General features: G+C 36.0%; 1 protein-coding gene across 3 annotated transcripts in view; it reads left to right on the forward strand.

Moving 5' to 3' along the window:
* The window catches only part of LOC137464612 (atrial natriuretic peptide receptor 2-like), a 44,975-nt gene that overhangs the window by 12,083 nt on the left and 7,910 nt on the right, over window positions 1–24,982 (forward strand). For all 3 annotated transcript variants that reach the window (XM_068176052.1, XM_068176051.1, XM_068176053.1), the window contains 15 exons: window positions 2,533–2,665; window positions 5,061–5,184; window positions 6,287–6,391; window positions 6,956–7,058; window positions 8,608–8,753; window positions 11,278–11,350; window positions 13,569–13,716; window positions 15,154–15,240; window positions 15,511–15,654; window positions 16,425–16,546; window positions 18,187–18,328; window positions 21,246–21,294; window positions 22,222–22,326; window positions 23,319–23,432; window positions 24,260–24,353. In XM_068176052.1, the coding sequence (XP_068032153.1) occupies window positions 2,533–2,665; window positions 5,061–5,184; window positions 6,287–6,391; window positions 6,956–7,058; window positions 8,608–8,753; window positions 11,278–11,350; window positions 13,569–13,716; window positions 15,154–15,240; window positions 15,511–15,654; window positions 16,425–16,546; window positions 18,187–18,328; window positions 21,246–21,294; window positions 22,222–22,326; window positions 23,319–23,432; window positions 24,260–24,353 (1,689 nt within the window). The remainder of the gene's footprint in view (window positions 1–2,532; window positions 2,666–5,060; window positions 5,185–6,286; window positions 6,392–6,955; window positions 7,059–8,607; window positions 8,754–11,277; window positions 11,351–13,568; window positions 13,717–15,153; window positions 15,241–15,510; window positions 15,655–16,424; window positions 16,547–18,186; window positions 18,329–21,245; window positions 21,295–22,221; window positions 22,327–23,318; window positions 23,433–24,259; window positions 24,354–24,982) is intronic.

The following is a 24,982-nucleotide window of genomic DNA, read 5'->3' on the forward strand; positions in this document are numbered from 1 at the left end:
TATTTTGTTTCTCGTTAGAAAACCAAATGGAACTTAATCCAAACGAAATATGGGGGCAGCGCAGCATTGTAGCAAATTTACTTGCTGAAACTTTACAGTGTCATTTCATGGGGCTTAATCAGTAAGCCAGTAAGCAAAATCACTGCTTTTCCACTACGTTTCCATCACTACGTTATGCTTTTCCACCTTGCACAAAATTCTTCCACAACTACCTAAAAAAAAGCCTGAGACCTTTAACCATTTACTCCTGCCAGTTTCCAAATTAATTTACATGGTGATATAGCAACAAAAAAAATTATGTTGGTAGTTTATTGAGATGAAAAACTAATTAAGGAGCAACTGATATATGTAAAACTCAATTTAAGTGTAAGAAAAGTTTCTTATACTCTAGGGGTTGTAAAGCAGTTGAGCAGGTCTCTTAGAAAGATTGTGGCTTCTCCATTCTTGGAGATTTTAAAAACCTGACTAGACAAATGCTAGAGAAACATCCTTGAGATGACCCTGCCTTGAGCAACACAAGCTTGGACCGAATGATTTCTGTGGGTGCCTTCCAAATTCAATTCTTCTGTGATCTTGTGACTCTGTAACAAATAAATAACTGACATAAAGGAACATTTTGTTTGTGTTGTAAAAGGTAGGACCAGAGAACAGCATTCAATAGGGTTTTTAGAAAACAAAAACATGAGCACCTCAGAAGGTGGTTCTAATAAACACTCCAGGAAATATACTGTTGTGTCACACTCTTAGCTCAGTGTTACAGTTAAACATTCTTCAATTAATTCTGTTGGAACAATAATGTTCAGAGACTTTCTAGATAATTTCAACTAAGACTTTTATCCCTGTATGAATTTACTATTGGTTTAATATTGAAACAGCTATTTATCACTACAGATGCCTTGTTTAAAGCTATTTTTATTAAGTACAAGGAAAACTAACACTAGTAGGTTGCTTAATTAATGTATACCCATTACAATCAGTTTTAGAATGAGCTTCAAGATCTAATCTGCCTTTGTAGGTTTTCTTTGCCATATTCTGGGCATTGCTAGAAGCAGAGCAAAACACAGATACTGTAGCCTCATTGCTGTGGAAGTAAAAAAAGATTTTCAAGGCTTTTGTATGTGGTAGTAACTGTCATTGAAAGAAGACCTTGGTTTACCTTTGTGGGACCATTATAAGGAAGTAGAAAATAATTTAACTGAAATTTGTGCTGACCTTTTTTCTTCATTCTCATACATTCTTTGAAGCTCAACTCTCTTACCTTTTAGTAGAAATCACACTAGCATTTTTAAAGAAATCTTTGTATTATAGTTTTTCACATAACGTTAGCAATTAAAATGAGCCTTTACTTTTCAAGGGAGATTATCAAGGAAAATCAAGGTTATTTTACAAATTGCCTGATAGTAAATTAGGGGGGAAATAGTGGTTTCTGTACAGTGCAAGCAAAGAACGTACTTGTTAAAACAATATGAGTAACAAAAGAGGTCATAACCGAACAACAAGAACAAAAAAATGAGGTGTCTTGTAAAGCAGGTTTACCAGTCCTCTGCAGAAGGAATTTAATACTTCCTGACAAACTGAGTTACACAGTTTCATTAAGTAAGTAATTGGATGTGGTGCAAATTAAAACCTTCATCCAACAATAGACAGAAAGGTAGGTGAGTGCACTGGGAAGATTTTGATAGTGTTAAGTTTATGGATTTAAGACTTCTCCCAACTTTTATCTGACTTAATTCTCAGGCCCAGAGGACGAGACATGATGGGGGTAAATCATCTTTCCCAGTTAAAATTGTGAAAATGGAAAATGACAGATGTCTGATAGCACCCCTTCCAGTCCTCTGTTCTAGATGCCATATGGTTCCATGCATTCTTAAATATACAATTATTAGTATATATAATTTATGTTTCATGAGTTCAAGAGTTTTGACTGAATTTTTTGTGTGTGGCAGAGTTGTCTTTTCTCTTCTATAATAAGGTGTGTTTCAGTGAAAGCAGCTGAGAATTGAGAGCAATATTGCCTGATCAAAAGAGGAAAGCAAATATGCCAGAGCAAACAGCAATGCTATATATTGGAAGCAAAGTTAATTTACACAAGATGAGCAGATTTTTTATTGCATTTCTCCAACTGCTTGGTATGAATGTCAGATCTCTTCAATTAATGTGCATTTGTATTTACCAATCAGCCGCTAAACTACATGACTCATTTTGGCTCATAAAAAGTAATTAGAAAATACTGAGAGGGTTACTCAGAGGGTTGTGAAACACTGGAACAGGCTGCCCAGAGAAGCTGAGGATGCCCCATCTCTGAAAATGTTCAAGGCCAGGTTTGATGGGGCTTTGAGCAACCTGGTCTATTGGAAGATGTCCCAGCCCATGGCAGGGGAGGAGGAACTAGATGATCTTTAAGGTTCCTTCTAAACCAAACCACTCTGTGATCCTATGAGTAGATGAAAATTACTAGAGAGAAAGTTTTACAGCATCTGTTAAGTAAAAAATTATAGCAAATATTCTGACTCATGACTGCACTGTTTCTAGGGCTGGAGATGACATGGGTGCAAAGGCCTCCAGAAAAGGCTGTGAGTGGGGACTCCTTCAATGTGACCTATGCAGTCTTTGCTTCAGACAGTTTTTATCAATATGCTGTGCAAAATGGAATCCTTTCCCACAGGTATTACTTATGAAAATGCTATCATGATCATGAGTATATGAGGATTTTGTGTGTACATACTCAGCAATACAATTGGAACAGACACTCTGGGGCTCTTCATTAATTCCTTCCATCTTTTGAGATCTCTCATAGCTCTGTTTGCCCTGCTATTTTTCCATTTGCTCTCAGACTAGCCATCGTGGCATGTTTGCCTTCTAGGTCAGAGACAGGGCACATCACTACTGTTACAGTGCAACTCTGAAATCACTTCTTGCCTTCTCTGCACATTGAATTTATAGCTGAAGTTTAATCATGAGTCACAGGCTCTCTGTATCTTATATTCATTTCAGTAATAAGTATGATTCAAGTGCACAACATGGATGTGAAAAAGAGCTAGTCCAACTCTGAATCCAATTAATTCAGTGGTCAACTGTGCTTGATTTTAGTAGGATTAAAATCACTCCAAAAGCTTATATGTCGGCTCGCACACTATGTTGGTGACTGTGGACATCAGCAGTTAGAGAGTATGTAGGGGTGCAGCTCCAGATCTCCAGATCTGGATCTATAAATCCAGGGGCAATACACTCTGATTTCATGATTTGTCTGTAAGTAGCAATTCTCCATTCCTAAACAGGAACACCTAGCAGAGAGTGGGACCCCACTTTCCTTGCTGTTGTGTAAGAGATATTAATGGAACATTTTTCTCTGCCTGAATGTTCACATTGCAAATTTCAATCTATAAGAGCTGTTATCCAGAATTATTTTATTTCATATTTAAAGATGATCCATAATCTATTTGCAACTGCAAATTTTTTTTTTGTCATCTATATACTATGTTTAAAAACTACTTAAAATTTGTTTATCACATTTTCTGAAATGTATGGCTGCTAATAGTTCTGAGAACTTAACCATGAAGCAGCTTTTTTCACTGCTTGGCATGAATCTAATTTTTCTAGTCTTCCCTGGGAAACCTACTCCTTCAAATCAGTAAGGAACTTGGAAAAGTCTGCTTTTGTGTTCTTATACACACCTTGAACATAGAGACAGATGGCAAATATTTTATAAGAAGAGATAAATCTATGCTGCAGTTTCAAAGGGATCAAATTTGCATCTCATTTTGTCTAGGTTATCTGGTTGACACTAAAGGTTACAGTGGCTGACCCAAATATACCTGAGGTTGGCAAATCAGTGTATGAGCATCAGTGTAATTGGATAAATTCATGATGAAGTTATTGAATAAAAAATACAGAAAACTGGATAAATTTTGAAAAGGAACCCTAAGGAAAAGTACATGATGGAATTAGACACCAACTTAATTAAGTATTCTTCTTAACTTCCAGTATGAACTCAAAGGCAAATAAATTTTAATATTTTATTTGTTTAGGTGTTTTGGAGGCCAACATATTTTCTTATCTCATATTTCAGATATGTCTATGCCCTTGTAAATCTGGCCATGAGTACAATCTATGATAACCTAATCCTCTATGGTTTTGTTTATTTGCCATAATAAACAATGTTTTCTCATAATAAACAAAGCCTACTGTTTGAGATCTACTTATTATTGGATAATTCTTCTTTCATTAAGGGCAAGTTAAAAATAAATCCTGTGTTCTGAAATTGTTTTATAAAGATCCAACACAAGGGCATAACATTTCAGCTGAGCTGCAGTTGGTTCTGGCTGTATCTGAGTAAATAATGTTTACGGAAAACAATTTTATCTTACAGCCAAATTTATTAGGGTGATAACCACTGAAAGTGTAACTGAGGAAACAGTGTTGCATCACACATTTCAAGGTGTCAACTTTCAGGAATAAGTTTCCTAAAGTTGTTTTACGGAACAGTCTGTTCAGAAAGTCTACTCTAAATTTGTGGTTTGGGAAATTGTATCTGATATCAAAATCCATTATACTTATTTTCCTTGGCAATTTAGATTGTGGAGTGAAGACTGGAGCTAAATGATCTGTATGAATTGCATGCATAGATGAAGGTTTCTGTTTGAAAACTTTGACACTGGAAGTAGCCAGGGACACATATATCTGAGAGTGGAGGTAGAAAAATAGTGTCTTTGTCTGTGCCAGATGGAGAAGTGCCAAGTAATCCCACCTGGTCATGAAGTCAGGTTGGAAAAAGAAGTGGAGGTTGGTCCCTTCTTGCAGCACAGTATCTGCTAGAAGTCCCTAGTGCGAGGCAGTCAGCAAGAGGTCCAGTTGACATAGGTCCAATCTCTAGTACTCCATTAGCATTTCAGCTAAAACACAAATGAAAGAATGAAATGATTCAACAGTGTTTATTTCACTGCATGTTTTTGCTGCTAATTTCTCTGTGCAGGATAAAGAACAAGCTCTCATATGTTTGTTGTAATTTGTGTGAATGAGGAATAGATGTAAAAGTTTTTCTCTCTCTCCTGCTTGGTTAGCAATGCTACTGCTGCAAAGGAATTCTGTGAGGAGCATGACTGTCCTGCCAGATGGAAAGATGCAAATGGGGACAACTGCTGTGTCTACCATGCCAACATTCATTCCTGTCCTTTGGCCTTCATGGTAAGTAGGATGGTGCAGCATCATGTGCTCTGTTCTTGCTACTGGATAAGACATCATTGTAGTAAGCAGGTTCAAGTTTGTGAAGTATTTCTGTGATTACAATTAGACCAAATTTATATAGTTCACTATATATTCACAAATTATGGTTCACTAAAACCAGTATGACAATGTCTGTCAGTTTCAGATTTTTTTTTTATTTTTTGCACTGGATGCTGAGGCTGCAAGGCAGTATTTAGAATCTCCCATTATTGGAGCCAGTTTCATCTGTCTGAGTTTACCTGACTTGGATTACTGTGCAGCCAACAGAGAAGGAAAGGCAGACCACTGCATTCTAAAACAAGCAGGGCAAATTGTCAGTTGCATGTATTCCAATCTCTCTGTTTTATAGAGAGAGTATGAATAATTTGCTTGGATTACTGGAGTTGAGGCAGGTGAGTATCAGTCTGCATAAGATTGAACATACACTTCAAAGTAAGTTTTTTTCCATTGTTTGAGAGGAGTTTGGGTTTTCATTTCTTTATTTTTTCAGTGTCATGTGTTCTAAAACATTTTATTTTGGTTAGTGTGCTCCATTTCTTTTGACTTGGTCTATTACTTGCAGTTCTTCGAAAGAAATGTCTGAAGAATTACCTGGAATTAGGAGACAGGCTTAATCCTTTCAAGTAAACAAAAAACTACAAGGTCTTTGGACAGCCAAAATTAATCCTCCATGTTTGCAGTTGTAGGAGGTTTACATCTTAATAGCTTTATTGAGAAATGCTCTGCAAACAGGCCCTGAGGGAGTGCCTCCCTTCTCATTAAAGAAAAAAGAAAAAAAGCTACTGTAGCAAAAGTGATACTTCAGTAAAACCCCTTGAGAAAAATATTAAAAGTGGAATAATACCATTCTGGTTCTGGGTTTAGCACAGGAAATCCAAAAAAGTGAACCAGCTTCATAAGAACACCCATTCTATGAGTGTTTTGGCATTTTGATAGCTTTGGTTATAAAATAGAACTTTATTTGCTATTAGAGAACATAAGTAATTTTGAGAAAGTAAGAGAGAAGGAGCTAGGACTTTCATTGTATTATGGTATACTGACATAACCAATATGTCTGCTAAAGGCTAAAGGAGGAATATGTGGTCCATGGATTCCAGATGATGGTCAGATATTTACTCACACTTTGTCTACTGCTGGTAAAATGAGCCAAAGAAACTGGACTGCCAAGGTAAAGTATATTTATTGCATATAGGATTTTACCTGATTTGCTCATTTTGGAGCTTACTTGCTAGTAATTTAATGCAGTTCATGAACAAGTTCCCCATTTCATTTATATGTATGTGTTATTATCTGAGTTATGCATATAGCTGAGTACTATTAATTCCCAACTTGACTTGATTTGGAAGTATCACCTTTACACCCTAGGTAGTTAGTGGAAGGAATTGGGATGGAAGGAAAAGGAATAGCATAATCTGTCCATTGAGTTCCACACTAAGAATACATTTCACTACTGACTGGACTGTGATGCAGGTTCATATGACCATTAGGGAGCTTCTACCTGAAAGAAATAGCAGGAAAGCATACATGGCAGAAGGCATGGGGCTGATAGTCCTACCTGGTGAGAAGAAGACACAGCAGAACCAGTGTTTCTCACAAGAGCTGTCTCTCCTGATATTGAAAAAAATGCACAAATTATTCTGAAGGATACCACAGTCAGTCAGTTCTTGTTATAAAAACCTACTGTATGCAAGTGAAGTTTAGAAGCTTGCTGCTTTGTTCACTTGTTTCACAGGTTGTTTTAGTTCATGTTGGTGTGACTTCTCTCATCGCACACATAAGAGTTGGGAGAATCCAAGCTGCTCTGGAAGCAAAAACCACAGTCCTTCCTGCAGTAGGTATGATATAAAATGGAAATGTGAGCTAATTGCTTATTGACTGCAAATCTCAATGCTATTATTATTCATGCATAGTTACCAAGAACAAAAGCGATTCCTACCCCAGCCTTTTTGAAAATACACAAATGTATTCCTGAAGTTCTTCTTCAGATAACACTGAAGTCTGAAAAAGTGTTTGAACTTCTAACAATTGTATTAATCTAGAACAATAGAAAGCCACTCTTGTCAAATAAGTAGTCAAATACCAGGACCAATGGCTTCAGGTACTACAAGGCTTGTCTGCAGTTCATGGGAATTTGAGGATATTCCTCCAGCTAATGTTCAGAGAATCCAGACACTTTTCCCCTGAAGGGGAGCAGACTGGTCTCAAACATATTGGAAAGGTAGAAATCCATATTGGTTTCCTTGTTCACATTAAAAATTGCTCCCAAGGGCATCAGTCTTTCATTCTCTTTAGTATACCTGTATGGAGGAAAGCAGAAATGACTGTAGCAATTCTCTTAGTGATGTCAAATTTTTAAAGTGGACTTGTTTAATAAATGAAACACACAACCTGAAGAAAGTTATTGGCTAAAACAAAAGTGTCATCACAATACTCTTGTCAGCTACTCTTCTGGAAGTGTGAGAATGTATTTCACAATGTTACAGAAAAAAAAAAAAACAACACAAAGCAACTCCAGTGTGAATAGAAGTATTTATCTATAGAATTTTCTACTAATTTCAAAACAACTGCAGCTGAATTTTCCAGGAAACTTACAGTATATCAGAGAAGAAATTTTAAAGAATGCAGCTCTACCCCTGAGACAGAAAGTGACTTCTGTTATTATCTTGGTATTATACTGGAATTAGTGAGGCTGAAACGGAATTATTACTGAGCAGTGGAATTTTTTTGAGGTTTTTTTTAATTAAAAAAAATTACATAATGACAGAATAATACCTGCAGCTCACCTCTCAAGTCTGAAGTACAGCATGATATTAGTTTAATCACAGAGGTAAAATTGAAAGACCATTCAAGACATGGGATAAGGACTTTTGTTATTTAAGACTTTTGTTTTAAAATACATCTAATATTGCTGATCATTTATATAAGACTTTGGAGTAACAGAAATACTTGAAGTGTGGGTTGCAAGATTTCTTTCTGCAGTCCCGAGTGTCTTTTGCTGCTGCTGAGGAAGGGTCCCTGGCTTCAGGGGAATCACAAGTGTTGGATTAAATACAAAGAATACAAAAGAAAATGCTGGCCTTGAAGACCTTTGAGTTTCAGAAAAAAAAAGTGTGGATAATGAGAAACATAATAGTGAGGAAGTAATTTATACACAAAACATGTCAAAAGCTCAGATGTAATTAACATTTAACCTGATGAAAGAGAACCTGTATTACTTTAGATATTCAGATTGTTCTTTAAGTTGCTGGGTGGTATCTCTGAATTCTTCAAAATTTATTCTTTCTGGGACTCTGAGGTTTCCCAGGTCAAGAAACACATGTTTAAATCTGAATACAATCTTAAGGATGGATTAAACTGCCTTAAAATGTTTTGTTTTGTAATCAGTCTGTGGAGATGGCTTTTGTGAGGAAGAAGAAGGCTGCTCTATCTGTCCAGCAGACTGTGGGGAATGCCCTGTTTCTGTTGAAGTTAGGATAGCAATTGCCTTACCAATATGTTTAGTCTGCACTGGCTTCATTTTGACAGTCATGGTAAGTACCTGTTCTCTACTCTTTTATTTCCTTTCTCTTCAATGAATTTATTAGACAGAATGGAGCTTTCTCTAAGTAGAGGGAGAGATTTTCTTTTGCCTCCAGCATCTGTATGCTATGGAAAAAAGCAGAAAAAAGGAAAAAAAACTTCTAAAGCTTCCTTAAGAGGGAAGTCACATTGCACTAGGAATTTTCATCCTGTAAGAGAGAAGACTGAGGTGGAATGTAATGGTGGGATGGGTAGATTATGGTAAAGGAAAAAAAAAAATTTCCATGACATGGGGAGTAGAGGAATGCCAACAAAGTAAGAGTACTTTTCACTCACAATAAAACTCTGTTATGAAAATAACAGCTTCAAAACCTTATAGAAGCCAGAAATATAAAAGATTTCAAAAACAAATTAGGTAAATTGATTAAGGGACTAGCTCCACAAGAGGCAATTAAATCTCAGAGTCCAAATAGAACTTTAAAAGCAAAACATTCAAGTTGGGATATTCTCAAAAGAGTAATGGGGAGAGGATAATTTTATTTTCTGTTTTGGTTGCTTGATTTTTAAAATAGGTTTGTTTTCTTAGTGTGACAACCACCTTGGTTCCATTCAAAGTGATTAATTTTGCATAATAGTTATCAATTATTGTAGCAGAATCATGAAGGAGAAACAAAAAGGGAATGAGGAGAGAGGAGTGTATCAGGATTGGAGAAGTAGTTTTGGGGGTATTTGAATGAAAATGTCTGTATAAAGAGAGAATGGTATTATGGCTTATTACTTAAGACTGCTTATGGGAAAGAGTATCTACATTACTTACGTGTGTGCATCTTGAAAAGAATGTGGTTTTGAGTTTCATAACAGAGATTTATCAGGTGAATATGGCAGCTGAAGAGTCATTGTATTGACTGTGTTCATAACAGGTAATTTATTTAGACCTTGGCCTATATATCCTATAAAACTATAGGCTCTTCTTGCCTCATGGATTCCTCCTCTGTCCATCTTCTACTGCAGTTACAGTGAGCGTCTGAGGTAGCCAGCTGCACAGATAGGGCATGAGTAAGAGAAAGCTGATGGCTCACAAATTGAGGTTCTAAGGGAGGCCTGAATCACGTTGTGTTTGTCTTTCTGTGCCTTGCTGTGTGATTTTCCGAGTTAGGAACAGAAGCACTGTTGAAAGCTCTTTGAGCATTCATAATCCACAAGGAAGTTGTGACAATGAGTTTATGGCAAGTGTCCAGTAAAACCACATGATATGGTAGAAATATGCAAATGGACAGATGAGAAGTCCAGACAGTTTTAGATGACTGGCTTTTTAGAAAGAGTAATGGAGATTCTTGGCCTTGCATATGTTTATTTAAAGTTCTTGTAGCAAAGTCTAGTATTTCTGTTGTTTTTTCTGTATGTTTGGAGTAGTATGTTTTTTTTTCCTGCTTTCATTTCTGTAGACATATTCCTGCTAACTTCTTCATCATGGGGTTTTTAAGTTTTATTGGTTTTACTGTAATAAGATAGGAAAGAGTATTTTATCTAATTCAGGAATTGATATAATGTAAAAGGAACCATATGGGAAACTAATACCTTCTTCAGTGCTTCAAGTAGCAGGAAGGATTCCTTTGCTATATGTGTTTGTACAGTCACACCTTTGCAAAATAAAATGTAGGTTTCTTTCCTCAGAAGCCTTTTGAAATAAATAGGATGACTTCATTTTGATTCAGTGAGCTCTATATTTGTCACAACTTCAACCAGTATATCAACCCAATCTCCACAACCTGTTCCTTGTTCATTATCTGGGCTTTCATTACCCGTTTCAATGAATGCATCAGTCCTAATATTAAATTTTGCACTATAGAAAGTGGTATAATGATGATAAAATGCTGCTTTGATTTGACATTTTGGGATTGACTACGATCATAACAATTTAAGCTGTTGCTCATTTGAAAGCATGTATTTATACTTTGTAAATGTTAGCTTTGTATGTTTGCTCTACCAAAAATCAGCTATTAGCTCAATGCCTTCTTTATAAAGTAACCACAGAATCCCTACCTAGTATTCTTTATGATAGCACATTTGACATAATATGGCCTAATTAGTAGGTCATGGGCGAATTCTATTCCAAGACATAAGATACATTGCTCCTTATCTCAGGATTGGGATGAAATGTGTTCTTGTCATTTACTTATATAACATAGGGCATTTCTATGAGATGAGATGGTGTAAACCCTTCATTTTATTGTCCAAGCTGAAATGTAAATGTATAAATGTTGACAATAATGGAGAGTTTGTAGACAATGCAAAATATGACATGTAATTAGTTCTGGAAAGTTTTTAATATATTTATTAGACGCTGTTTACTTCTAAGCGTGTTATTAATACTTCTCATTCTAATGTTACTGTAAGACATATGCTGGATGTTTACACTTCAGATTTAGTTTGTGTACTTTTAAATTTTCATATTTTATAAAAATAATCTCTGAGTCAATTCCTTCAAAGAGATGAGGGCTACATTAGGAATGATTTTTTTTTTTACTCTTGTAGTGGTTTCAATATCAGAAACAAAAGATGCTTTGGGATGAAAGCTGGATTATAGACTTCACCTGCATCAAACAAGGTTAGTAACTTGTAATTTTGATACTGTGATCAGTTTACTTATTAATTTTGAGAAATTATCTCTATTGTTCTTATCTTAAGGGTCTTGCAAAAAATTAAGATGTTTTTGAAAGGCATATCAAATATTTCATCCCTGTAATTCTGTGAGCTGCTCACTCATATTTTTATTTATCAAACATTTAGATGATAAAGTAATTTTAAATAGTTTCCATCTTTTTATTTGTGTTGATTTGTTAATCAAAAAAGACAAGCCTACCCCAAAAGAAACAGATAAGCTCTGGAGTTGGACAAAATAATTTACAGTTACTTCAGTGGATATAACTTTCTATATAATTGATCTCAGTAAGTTGTCCTGGAATTGCACAAATATATTGAGGGATATAGTACTATCTTAATTTCTTTCAATGTATGCTGTCTGTGGCAGACTTGCTACAAAAAGTAATTTTGGCCAGAGGTTTGGAGGGCTCTTTTTCTATTTTATCTTCTGATTAGAAAATATGTTTTAATTTGTTCTAATTAAACAGGTTAAGAATAAATTCAGGTGTTATTATATGCCTTATTATGCTGTACTTAAGATACATACAGATTATTTACATTGCTGTTCCTTGGTTTAGCATTCAGAAGGAAAACAATACCTAGATCCTCAGAAAGGGTGAATCTATAGAAGTCTGCTGTGCTGATTGTACACACTCTCATTTTCTGTCTCTGGAAGAAATTGCTCAGCAGATGTCTGCTTTATCTGTGTTCTGTTGGGTTGATAGTGTCAAGATGTTCTTGTGATAGTATATAGTAGAGATAGTTTCAGCCTGAGACTTGAACATTAATTTCTGTATAGTTTTGATAAGATATCCTTGTTGTTGTAAATAAGATTTTGGCTTAGAGATTAATTCGATTTCAGGAACCAAAATGAATTTCAATTCAGATTTTTGAAAACAGAAATGGAGAAAAGTGTTTTTCTATACAGCAAAAAGTAACATGAGCAAAATTTTCAGCTGAAAGTAAATTAGAAAATGCTATAAGCATCACGTGTGAGGGAAACCAATAGAAAGAGACTGAGGGAAATTAGAAGCATGGTCAAAAAACAACAGATTAAAATTACTTTGGAAACTCCAAGATGAAAGATGTAACTTTCTTGGAAAAAAACCTACAAAGCAGTAATGCTGTTTCAGAGTATTGCTCTAAGAGTGATGATTAACAGCTTGATGAGGACTGATAACATTATAAGGTCACAGACAGTATGTCCTGCCTGGATGGAGTTGTTTGGAGCTACACACAGTAGCCTGAAATGCACAGATATCTAAATGAAAACACATCAGCAGGTGCAGTACCCAGGGTATTAGCACTCACTATGAAAAATTAACCTTATTTTTTTAAGATAACTTCTTGTTTTGGTGTATTGCACGGTATATAGAGACATAGATATGTATGCAGTCTTATTCTTAAAACTATCTCAGGGATCTGTAATGCATTTCTGGGTGGAATGCTGTAGAAAGCTTCAAATGTCAATACTATTTTGAACTGCATATGGATAATACTATGGTGTGGGAACATGGCAGTCCTGATTCAAGGTGAGATGTTGAACTTCTCAGCAAGATGTTTCTACCAGGGACAGTTGAGAGGTCTCAGCAATTCTGAGACTAATGTGCTAAATCTGGATTTAGATTGGAGATTACGGCATGACCTGTAGTTCATTAAATTTGTTTTGAAGTCCATTTTTTTACTGTGAGCTGGTCAACAGACATTAAAAAATGTACATTGAAAATCACTGGAATTTTTTTCTTCTTACTGTATTGTTGCTCTTCTCTGACTTCTCTCTGGTGTCAGAATCACTTCCCACATTCCTGTACTTTGCAGTCTTCTAGGAGCTCCAAATAGACTTGTTAAAAGTATGGCACAGGGTTTACTCTCCTTCCCTGGGTTCTGTCCTCAGCTTCTATGTTGCAGCAAGGGCTAATCATCTCAAGAGCAGAGAAATGAAATTTGCATAAAATCCTGAGGATTAGTGAGAAGTATCTCTGACAATGAATGCTCTTTGAAACATTTTTTTATTTTTATGCAGCAATCTCTTTCCAAGCAATGGCTTTCTCCCTTAAGTATTAACAAGAGCAGATAAGATGCAAAGATTTTGAAATTTCTCTATATTTGTTTGTCTCTGGAGTCTCCAACTGTGCATAAAGAGGAACCTTCATGTGCCTTTTTTAATCCCACGTCCCATTTAGATTGCATTATACGGACAGCAACAGGAAGCATGCTGAGTGCTCCCCCAGCACTCAGTGACTCCAATGTCAGTTGTGTTACTGCTCTGAGCTCCTGCACAGCAGCTGCCAACATGTCCAGGACTAAATACTTCACCCAGACTGGGAGATAGTAAGTCAATGTATTACTCATTTACTGCAGTATCTGCTATATTAGTTTTACCTTGATTTCTGGTTCTTGCCACTTTCAATTGATAGGCAGTGAAAAAGCATGAATTTGTCTTGTTAGGCCAAATTGGCTAAATTAAGATCAGCATCTAACTTCTGTACCGCATATTGGCTGTGGAGTATTTTACATGCCAGGCTTCAGGTTTGGTTGTCATTTCTCCTTTTCTCTTAGGGTTTTGTTAAAAGGTTGTTGGTACATAAGATGTCTTGCATCTGTTAATGAATAGCCCTTGCTGTTCAAATGTATCTGAAACCAAGACTTTTATAAATCCCTTTTTTTCTAAAATGCAGGCAGAGCAAACTGGGCTATTTACTCTAAAGAAGGACATCCTCTACAGTAGCACATTAGAAATCTTGTCCTTTAACCAGCTTACACGACTCAAGATTCAGAGCATTTCACCTCTGAATAAAATTACAAAGCTGCATATCATGTAACTATAAGGACAAATGTTATAATTATATTCTGTCATCCAAAAAGCAATTGAACATGTGCAAAGCTGGAAGTGGTACTTATCATTTGAATACACAGAGAAGGATCTGTGCTTTGCAGGATAAAGAAGCTTACTTGGGATCATTGGCTGGGGGAGAAAGTGCCTTCAGCATAGATTGTGGAAAATCACAGCCACTTCATTGATGAAATATCGTGTTCAGCATTGGTCTTTTTTGCTTCTTTCTGAATGGTGACATTTTCATCATCATCATCATCATCATCATCATCATCATCTCCTTCCTCAGATGACTCAAAGTCAAAAACATTTATCAAGGTTTAAAAATGACTGAATGGGGCTGTCAGTCTCATTGGTGAAGCACCTACAACCGCTACACTAAACACCCCATACTCTGTATTTATATGGTGGTCACCACTAAAATTCCTGCAGGTATATCCACTGAATTCCTTTAGTCTAAAAAGGAAAATTGCTTTGTTCTTGATCAAACTCAGCTGCTTCTTTGCTGAGAATGCTCAACCCCATGAGAACAAAACTTTTATTAAATGTCAGTGAAGGCTCTGCAGAACAGTAGACTGAAGTAATGGATAGATGGGAGGTGGCTGTATTTATTTCTCTAGCCAGGACATTTCCTTTGCTGCTACTCTATCATCAAACTGCCCCAACTGACTCTAACACCCACATTCCAAATGTTGTCCACAGATCAAGACTGATGGAATATAATCACTAATGCTTCCTTTATCAAAAGAAACAGGGTCCTGTCTCTTGTCTTAGATTCAGAGTTACAACCACATATGAACATGCTTAAATTCTCTGCCTCATCTCTTGAGATGTGGAGCTATTCCCTGTTACAAAATATATGCAGCCTATTTTTGTAGTATTGCTGGCTTCTGAAGTTGCCCTAAAACTGTAAACAGCATTTCATTCTGTTTCAGTGATGGCAGAACAGTGGCCATAAAGAAAATAATGAAGAAGTCATTCACACTGTCTAAAACCATACGTAAAGAAGTAAAGCAAGTGAGGTAAGAAGTGAAATCTAAAAACTGGATGTTCTTCCATTTTTACACTGACTTTTTAGGACTTAAAATCTTTCCAAATGTGACTGTAAATTCATATTTCTCTTTCTTTCAAACTTTGCTTGAAAGAGAGCAAAGATTAAAATTTCCTTATGTCTGTTTTACTTTTTCTCTACATTGTGAGACAAGGAACTTGAGTTTCCAGTTGCACTACAAAGCCAGATGGACATTTGTAAAAATTAATGTTATGCTGTGATATTTGTTGATTTTTCTCAGGGAACTTGACCATCCCAATCTCTGCAAATTCATCGGAGGTTGTATAGAAGTTCCAAATGTTGCCATTGTCACAGAGTACTGCCCCAAAGGCAGCCTGAGTGATGTGCTCCTCAATGAAGATATTCCTTTGAACTGGGGTTTCAGGTGAAAAAATCCAACTTTTGAAATGCTAAATGACATGGATCGTGCTATATGCTGTTTGGGACAAGATGTTAATTTTAGACAAGTTCTTGTCTAGACAAGCCTGTACTGTGATATAGGGAGGGAGGGAGAGAGGGAAGGAGGAGGGAAATGCTAAGCCAATGACTTGTCAACTTTCCCTAGTCATACTGCGAAACTCTTTTAAAACCCTTTATTCCTATATAACATTACTTTGTTCCCAAGTATCTTAGAGTATCCCTATTTAACTAAAACCCACTACATCTCTGTTTGTGAAGACATATTGGTGAAATGATTAGCATACCGGCAAGTGGTTTCTCATTCTTACCAATACAGGAAATGAACTCACATTGTCAATGAAACTTTCACAAAGGCAGTGACATTATTTTTTGAGATCTATCTTCTTGACATGTCCTTTCTGCTTCTGCTCTATGCTTGCCTTCAGCAAAGAAAAATGGTTTTCAGGAAGGAAACCTTCTAAATAAAGCAAGGAAGATAATAAAATTGTTTCACTTGTAAACATGTGAAAGCACTCCCAAGAATAAAAAAAGTACTGACAATTTCTAGAAGAAACTTTACTCTCTTGCCCTGTGAGCTCAGGGAGATACGGGTTTTCAAACAGTCACCTCAAGTATTTTGGAAAAATGACCATGGGGACACAAGTTGAAAGCTATAGTTTCTGTAAACTTCAGTAGGCTTTGGAGCCATTTTTGAGTGAAACTGGAAATACTAGCTCACTGGTTTTTGACTTTCAGGTTTTCTTTTGCTACTGATATTGCTCAAGGAATGGCCTATCTCCACCACCACAAAATGTGTCATGGACGGTTGAAGTCTAATAACTGTGTGATAGATGACCGGTGGGTTTGTAAAATTGCAGGTAAAGAGAAGGCTAGAAAAAATGTTCAAAACTGCCCAGTTAACCCCCTAATTATAGATTTCACATGCAACACTCTTGCCAGTGCTTTCTTGTTGATGTTTCATGTGGAATTGCTGACTGTACCAGACTTCACTAGCAGCGCCTTGTGCTGAAGCAAGTTTCATGTTACATTATCACGTCATTTAGTATGTGTCACTGATGCACACTACAGATCCCACAAAGGATTCAGTCTGTCAACATCTGAGTAGAAACTCTGCCTCATTCTTTTTTTTTGATAAAGAGAGAAACCTGAAGCATGGACAATGGTGTAAAGAGATGTAGTCATGGTGACTGATTGGTAAGCGCAAGGTAGTTTAATGGAGAAAAGCAGACTCAACTCAGAGCTTTTAAGTCTTGTTCACAGCATTGAATTGTATTCTCCCAGAGATGGAGCTGCAGGCCCAGTCTACTCTTGGTACAGGAAGACAGTCTGTAGGAGCAGTAAAACCACTGAAGAGTCTAGTTTAGTTTGCAGTTGCCAAATGGAAATTAAGGCAATTATCATCTCTTCTACTTTTTGCCCAGAGCAATCATCATACTCTCTAAACCATAGCCATCCTAAAAGCAGCAGCAGCAGATTTGTTTTTCAGTGGTATATCCTATGACTAAGGCTCCTACACAGGGCCAAGCTTCCTTCTCCAACTCCTTCAGTATCCTTCTGTCTTCAGAACTGCCTACTCTGCTTGGAGCCTGTTCTGGAGAAAAACATAAAAATTAGACGTAGTTGGATTCCATCCACTGCATCACCTTAGCACAGCTCCTGTCAATTGAATAGGATATCTGTGAAATCATTCAGCAACTTCTGTTTTGATTCTGTTCTGTGCCAAACGGTAGTGTTTTCAAATCATCGTGGTTTATCTGGATGCAGTAATGTCAAACAGACCTCATAAATAACAAATGTGGGAACTATTTTAAAAATTACCTCCACAAGGAACATCTTAATTAGAGGTCACTCCAGATAAAACCAGATGTCTGCATCCAGCCTTTGCATACAGTCAGAAGAGTGCCGTTACATAAGAAAGAAAACAGAAGTCAGTTGTTTTTTTGTCATTCTTCCTGATTCTGAGTCATATGTTAAGAATTCCTTCTATATTAGGCTAGAAGTATAGATGGAAAGATGTTTTCACATCTATGCTGCCTTTGTTCTGATGCCAGTAGTGTTCAAGTAACACCCACCATCTGATTTTCGGTTGTTAGTCTGTCTAACTAGTAATTACTTGAGCAACCTGCCACCAGAGATAAGGATCAAGGGACAAAGTAGAACAGAAACCTGTATTTACATGCTAACTCTTGCACTGAGGTAAGACTATTATCTGAAAATAATTTGATAAAATCATAAAATAATTTTGATTGCAATGGGTCACGTAGTTCAATTTCCATGCTGTCATTCAGTCTTGCCCAAATATTTGGTTTTCCAGATGCTATATTTGCAATAGTTTAGGGGGGCAAGACCACACAAACCCCACTATTTCTAGACTAAGATGTGTATTTAGAATAGGGAAAATTAGTTTATTTAGACTAGCTGCATTACTCTCTACTACTGCATGTGTTTCCAGGAAGTACCCACTGAATAGTTTGCTTCCTGTTTTCTTCCACTTTAGATTATGGCTTGCAGTCATACAGAAAAGAAGATTTTCCTGATGGATCAAATTCATCCCAACAGCATTCGATACAGATTTACACAGCTCCTGAAATACGTACTCTTTCAGACTTTGAACCCAGTTCTATGTCCGATATCTACAGGTAGCTAAGTTTCCCTGATCTGACTTTTAGTAATCTTGAGTATTATTTAATGACAGTTAGGCTTGGTGTAATTCTGTTGTCACTCCAGGTATATGTTTGATTGTATTTTTAAAAGGATTGGTCCTGGAATACAGGTCAGCATAGATATCATAGGATCTCCTCTTTCAAGGTAGATAATCAAATTCTGAATTCACTGACATTATTTAATGACACTGGGCCAGAATTTGTAAGAGTTGGCCCAATGGTTCATAAGAAGTCACTTGACTGGTAAAATAAAAAGGCATAAAGATATGCTATTATCTAATTATCTTTTTTTTCTGTTTTTGTTTCTTATGAAAATTAGAATTATTTTCAATAATGGCAATACTTTATAAGTTAATAGCATCAATGTTCTAGAATGTCATAATGCAAATATGCATCTTGTAATTCCATTATTGAATGTCAGTACAATTATTTGGGGGCATATACATGGTGACAATTTTTGGTTTAGAGTGGAAAAATAAAGAGAAGGGGAAAAAATGGATGCACTAGCAAATAGCTCCATTCCTTTCCTTTTGAAAGCCTTATAGAAGATTGCTTTCCAGTGTCTTTCCTTCCCAGTGGTGGATTACTTCTAGCCAATCACTTTTCAGATAAATGGGAATACAATTGTAAACAAATGTCTGCATATACAATATGCTTGACCATCATTACTTTTTATCTATTCTGTCAAATTAACTGAGCAAGAACTTGAAGTCTCAGTAATATTTCTGCCTATAGGCTTCAATATGTCCTTAGAATCCTTAGAGTCCTCCGAACTCAAAGGCAGTTTGGGATTGTGTTGGTATTTCTGGCTATTGTCATTTGTCCTATCTTGGTCTGTACCTTCTCAACATGAAGTAGTCTTTGAAATAACTGTGCTCCAACTAAACAATCATTTTAGAATTGTTTTATACATTCCAGTTTACCATTGCCCTGCAGCCAGAATGTATCCCAGAAAATGTTTCCTTGGCTTGTTGTTCTCACTTTGCTCCTGTTCTGGATAGAAATCATTATTTGACTTTGCAGACAACTTTGCCTCCTGAATGCATTTCTTGCCAAGGGTTCCCCTTTAGACAGTCCTAAGATCTGATTTGCTCATATCCTATATGTCTATTTGACAGATTCAGTGAATGTTTCTTGGATTTATCTTGCTGTCCCACCCACATGTCTGCAAAATCTACATCTTCTTTTGTGACACTGCAGTTATTCATTTCTTGATTTAAAAAAAAAAAAAAAAGTAAAAGCAGTGAGAAATCACACCAAAAAAGGGAGAAGAGCAACATCCAGACAGGGAAGATAGAGAAGTACCCTCTACTGTTGAAAGGGTTGTCTTCATATCTGGGCTGTTCTTTAGAATTTGCGTTTTAACAAATTTTATTTTTGATGATATGAACAGGAGGTAAGCTTTCCTGATACATGCATTTGGCCTCACTGGCCAGGCAGCATTTAACCAGTCTTGAAATCCTCAGTTTTTATCTGTGCAAATATTCCAATAATGTTCCTGAAGGTGAGGCCCAAATATAAAATGAGAAGAATCTGAAAGAGAGAGACTTGTAATTTAGTGTGCTTTTACAGATGAATCACTTGCTTTTAAAGTTCTCTAGGAAAGTGTTGGTCAGATGGGAAAGCTAAAATGGAAATGAGAACAGAAGCATGAACATAGTTCCTATTACGAGCTGAAGAGGTTGTTTTCAGTCACAGTTTCTCCTAGATTAGTTCTTCTTGATTTGTAATTGTCATATGAATTTCACCAGCCACAATGGATAAGGAATTTTATTGGGCAGTGCGACTGAAGAGGAGTAAAATCAATGCTGTTTTATGAGACTTATTATCATCTATTTATTATCCTTGAAAATCTGTTTTAGCTTTGCTGCCTTACCAGGATTGATTTTGCTTTCTCCTACCAAATCACTGCAAAATTAATATAAAAATCTCATGAGATTAATTTCTAAATTATTCATCATGCTTTATATGCATTATTTTATTTTCCAGTGGTGGTCCACAGGTGGGCTGAAAGATAGATAAACATATCCTGTTACCAACAGAATGTCTTACAGAACAGTGCAACCATTTGCAACACAACTGACTGAAAACCAGTATTCTCCAAAAAAAGTAAATGTTACCAAGCTGAGAGGCATGCAGGGGTAAATTATTACACAGTTTCACTATATAAAGAGGCATCTTTATCCAGCCTGGATGGAGGTTGGAGGAGATGCTTGCTGGAGGAGATGCTTGCTTCTAAGAGATCACTGTTCTGGAAAATCTCCAGTGAGTTCAGAAAAAAGACCAAGTTCTCTGCCTTTACTGTCTTTTTCCATTCTTCATCCTTGATGAATGTATTAGACCTTAGTTCACCTGAGGAAGATAATGACCATGAAAATATAATTCAGAAGAAACAAGCAGAAAGGCTTACTATAAAATATCTCCTCTGGACACACTGTGTCATCATAGACTTGACGGAGATTTTTTGAAACAGCGACCTTTTCAGTGGCTGAAAAAAAACACTCTTTCCACTGGTGATTCTGGTGAACCGGCTCTTGACCCTTAATTGGAGCAAAAATCAGACCCCTATGTTTAACTGGTAGGAATCATGTACATAAACCTGCACATATCACCTCTGGATTCCATTAATTCTTACAGAGAAAATTGCTTTGCTGTCTACCAAACTCAAACATCTCTGGGACCTATAACCATGAGAGGCAAATGCTATGAAACATTCAGTAACAAATCCCTGAAAACAGAAATTAGTAATAAGTAGCAGCACCATTTCTATCCTTCCTTTTGAGATACTGGGATTTCAGTCACAAAATGAGGAAGAATAAGAAATTGTGAAAAGAAATCACTCACTCAATTAACTGTTATTGTATTAAGATTTTTCTTCATTTTTATTCTGCAGTTATGCCATCATTTTACTAGAAATTGCCACAAGAAGTAACCCTCTGGTAGTAAGTAAAGATGAACTATCTGTAAAATTTGCATGACAACTTTGATTCTGTTTCTGCTGAAGGCAGACCAAACTTTGAGTTACTGCACCTTTGAGTTACTTTATGAGCATGCATTTTTGTCATGACTTTATGGATGCCAGTTCAGTTCCCATGGAACATGCAATCAGGGTTTACTCATAGATCTACCAGTTTTCCATTTCAGAGCTTTGAAGAATATATGATAAAAATAATGTAGCTCCAAAATTGCCTTTTGATTAGCTTTGTAGGGCTTAATGGCTAGGTAGATTCAGTGAGAATGTATGTATTAATATCTTTCTTTTTCTCCTGCTTCTTCCTTTTCTTGTCATTTAAGGCCCTTTAAGTGGAATCTTGCAGTAAAAAGAATAACCTAGAAAAGCAAATTAGCTGCTCTCCATAAGGAAAATAACCTGTTTTGTGTGTGTTTTTTGATCTCTGCTAAATGGCATACACAAAAAGAATGCACCTTGAAATTGAAAACAGATGGTCTGGATATGTAACCATGTTCTTTCTGGAATAATTTGCTTAACAAGAGTTGTAACAATAAAGACTTGAAATTACTATTTTTCCAGTTCTCACAGTTTATGATAATAGACTAATATAGTCTTTGTGGTCTCTTAAAAGTTTCCCAATATCTTGCCTGGTATTCATTTGTTTCAAAAGTTGTTTATATCATATAAACACTTTTTCAGCCATGAAAAAGCTTTTAAAAAAGGTGACCCATTTTAGACTAGGTTATATATATTTTTTTAGCCTTTCTTTTCCCTTGTGCTCTTATGTAAAAAAGCTGAATTAGAAGTGATAGGGAAGATGTTATAAAAGTGATGATGATAATAGTAATATATTTTCAGTGGCTGGCATGAGAACCATAATACTTATTTCAACATTGTTTAATTCCCTTTTCTCTAGAAAGATGATGTGCATTCAGCTGAATATTCTTGGTGCTCACCTTTGGCAGAATTAATTTCAGGAAAGGCTGAGAGTTCTTGCCCATGTCCCACAGATTATGTAGAGGTGAGTAAAATACAATATTGTAAAGTAAAGTACAAATTGTGAGTAAAGAACAATATTGTGTACAAAAATCATTTATTGAAATGAATTTACAACATGTCACAGAAGTTTTATGGCAATATTACCTTTGATAAATATAAATAACCCAGAAATCAAGAAGTACACCTCAAAAAAGGCAAAATTATAATAATTAATATCCTTAATAAAAAGCCTGTCGTTGTGACAATGAAAGATTCAGTTATCGCATACAGTTTTCATTGTAATATGTTATTATTTTAATATTCAATAATTGATTTTTATGCAACTTTATTTTATTATAAAGTGTTGAATTCCATACATATTTTATGTTAGTAATATCTAGCTTACTGACAGAGGGCTTTCATATAATGAAATCTGTCTCAGGCAAATTATGAGTTTGGTTTGTTTCTTATGCAACAAGTCTTTCTCTTCAGTAGCCTCAATAAAGTACATCCTCTCCCAGTTTAAGTAAATCAGAACAAGATGGGGTCATCCTCATTTCAGTTTAAGTGCAATATGATTCACCTTTGCTGGTTTGTAGCAACATAAGTGTAAAAAACTTCTCCTTAGCAGCACTGTTTTTTAATCAGAAGTTAACATTCTTAAGGGGTAGCTCAGCTCTTAGCATTTTGTGAAATTTGTGTACAGACAAGTCCCCTGAAAACAGTATGTGGCTCCAACAGCATAACACTCTCTTACAGCACAAGACAAGAGCTTAAGCAGTGTTCAGCAGAAGGAACATGTATATCTTACTCATGATTTCCCACAGCAACATTTTCATGAACTAATATCCTTCATTCAGCAAAAGCCTGTAGAACTCCAGAGGCTTCAGTATAGCTCTGACACTTCACCAGCTGATAATAGAGCTTCACATAGGCAGTTGGAACCAAGAAAACAGAAGTATTAACTTAAAATACTGCTTGTGCTTGGAATAATAACAGGCTGTTTGCTTTTCTCACTCTCTTTCCCTTCTGCAGTTAATTGAAAGGTGCAGAAAAAATAATCCATCCCAAAGGCCTACCTTTGAGCAAGTCAAGAAAATGTTGTACAAGATGAATCCTGTTAGCCCTGTTGACATGATGATGATTCTGGTAAATTTAGCTTTTTAATCCAATCCACCTCTATCTTTCACCTCTGTCCTTCAGGGATTTTTTTTAAATCTTATACCCCTTGTTTGGAAAAAATATCCACAGTTATTTGTTCAGTTCTGTTGGGGTGACTAGCTGCAGTTCTGATTGAAACACAGCTTTTCTTCTCATTCAGTTTTTTAACTTTCTCAACTTCTTTGGAGGCTGAACATTTTTTTTTTGTCTGTCAAATGTTGTTTGAAAACTATATTCCCACTTCCCTGTGGCTCAGTGCTCTTATAATACCAGGGATATAGAATCCCTGCATGCTACAAATAGCATGCTTATAAATCATTTTTGAGTAGCGTATCTCAAGCCCATCAGCTGAGAAAGAAGATTGCTGCCTCCACAGACTATTGCCTCACACAGAGGAGGGATGCAAAAAGCAAAGCATAGACTAGCACAGCAAGATAGTTTATGAAAACATTGTGAGATTTTGATAAAGGTTTGAGACTTAGATACCTTTTTTTTGTTAGGATTTTGTCTGTAAGTTGCTTTCTGCATTGGATTTGGCCCCTCAAGTTTGTATGAAATTTGAAAAGCCTGAAATTCCCTTCTGCTGTCTTGTGTGTAAGCAACAACCTCAAGCCTAAATTCATAAATTTATTTGAGGAGGAACCTGACCTTTGGATTTTGTAAAAAAGTGTAAGGTGTCGTAGACCTGTGCCCTTTTTTTATCTCTGAATGTTTTCAAAGCAGAATCATTCAAATAATTAAATCTTATCTAGCTAGGCATCTGTTTCAGTAAAAAGATGAATTTTTGAAAAATTTTACAAAATTCTGTTATTCAGATGGAGAAATATAACAAACATCTGGAGATACTGGTTTCTGAGAGGACCCAGGATTTAATGCATGAAAAACAGAAGACTGATCGTCTGTTGTATAGTAAGTTATAAAGAAAAAATACTGGATATTCTTCTCAATAAAAATTTTATTTCAGCTGTCTAACTACAAACAAGAACCCTTTCATAGGTGATTATTTAATAGGTAACATTTAGCTAGCAAAGAATGAATAAACTTGTTTCTTGCAAAGCTGGAAAGATATTTAGCTATTTTCTGTATTTCCCCCTAGAAATCAGTACATTCATCTAAGAGCTATGGCCCAAAATCCATAGTGCTTTGACTTTGCATCACTGTGGCAGGCCTTTTACCTAGTTATAAATGTTGTGGAATTGTAGTTGGCTGCTTTTGATGGCAGTGTATTTTCCAGAATTCTGTAAGGAAAAAAAAAGGAATAAAGTGATGGGAATAGCAAATAAGAAAGCAAAAAACAAAGGGATGTGAAAGTCCAAGATAGGGGGAACAAATACAATTAAAAAAAAAAAAAAAAAAAAAACCAAACAAAAAAGGGAAGAGATAGTAAACAAATAACACAGGTAGAAAGCACTAGCAAAGAGTTCACAAAGTGAGAATTAGCGAAATCCCAGATCACACCATTAGAATCTAACCTTACTCTTTCTTGAAATGTATATAGATACTGGTTTGTTTGGCATAAAATTATGGGCCATGTGAAA

The sequence above is a fragment of the Anomalospiza imberbis genome, chromosome Z (genome assembly GCF_031753505.1).
Source record: "Anomalospiza imberbis isolate Cuckoo-Finch-1a 21T00152 chromosome Z, ASM3175350v1, whole genome shotgun sequence".
NCBI lineage: Eukaryota > Metazoa > Chordata > Aves > Passeriformes > Viduidae > Anomalospiza > Anomalospiza imberbis.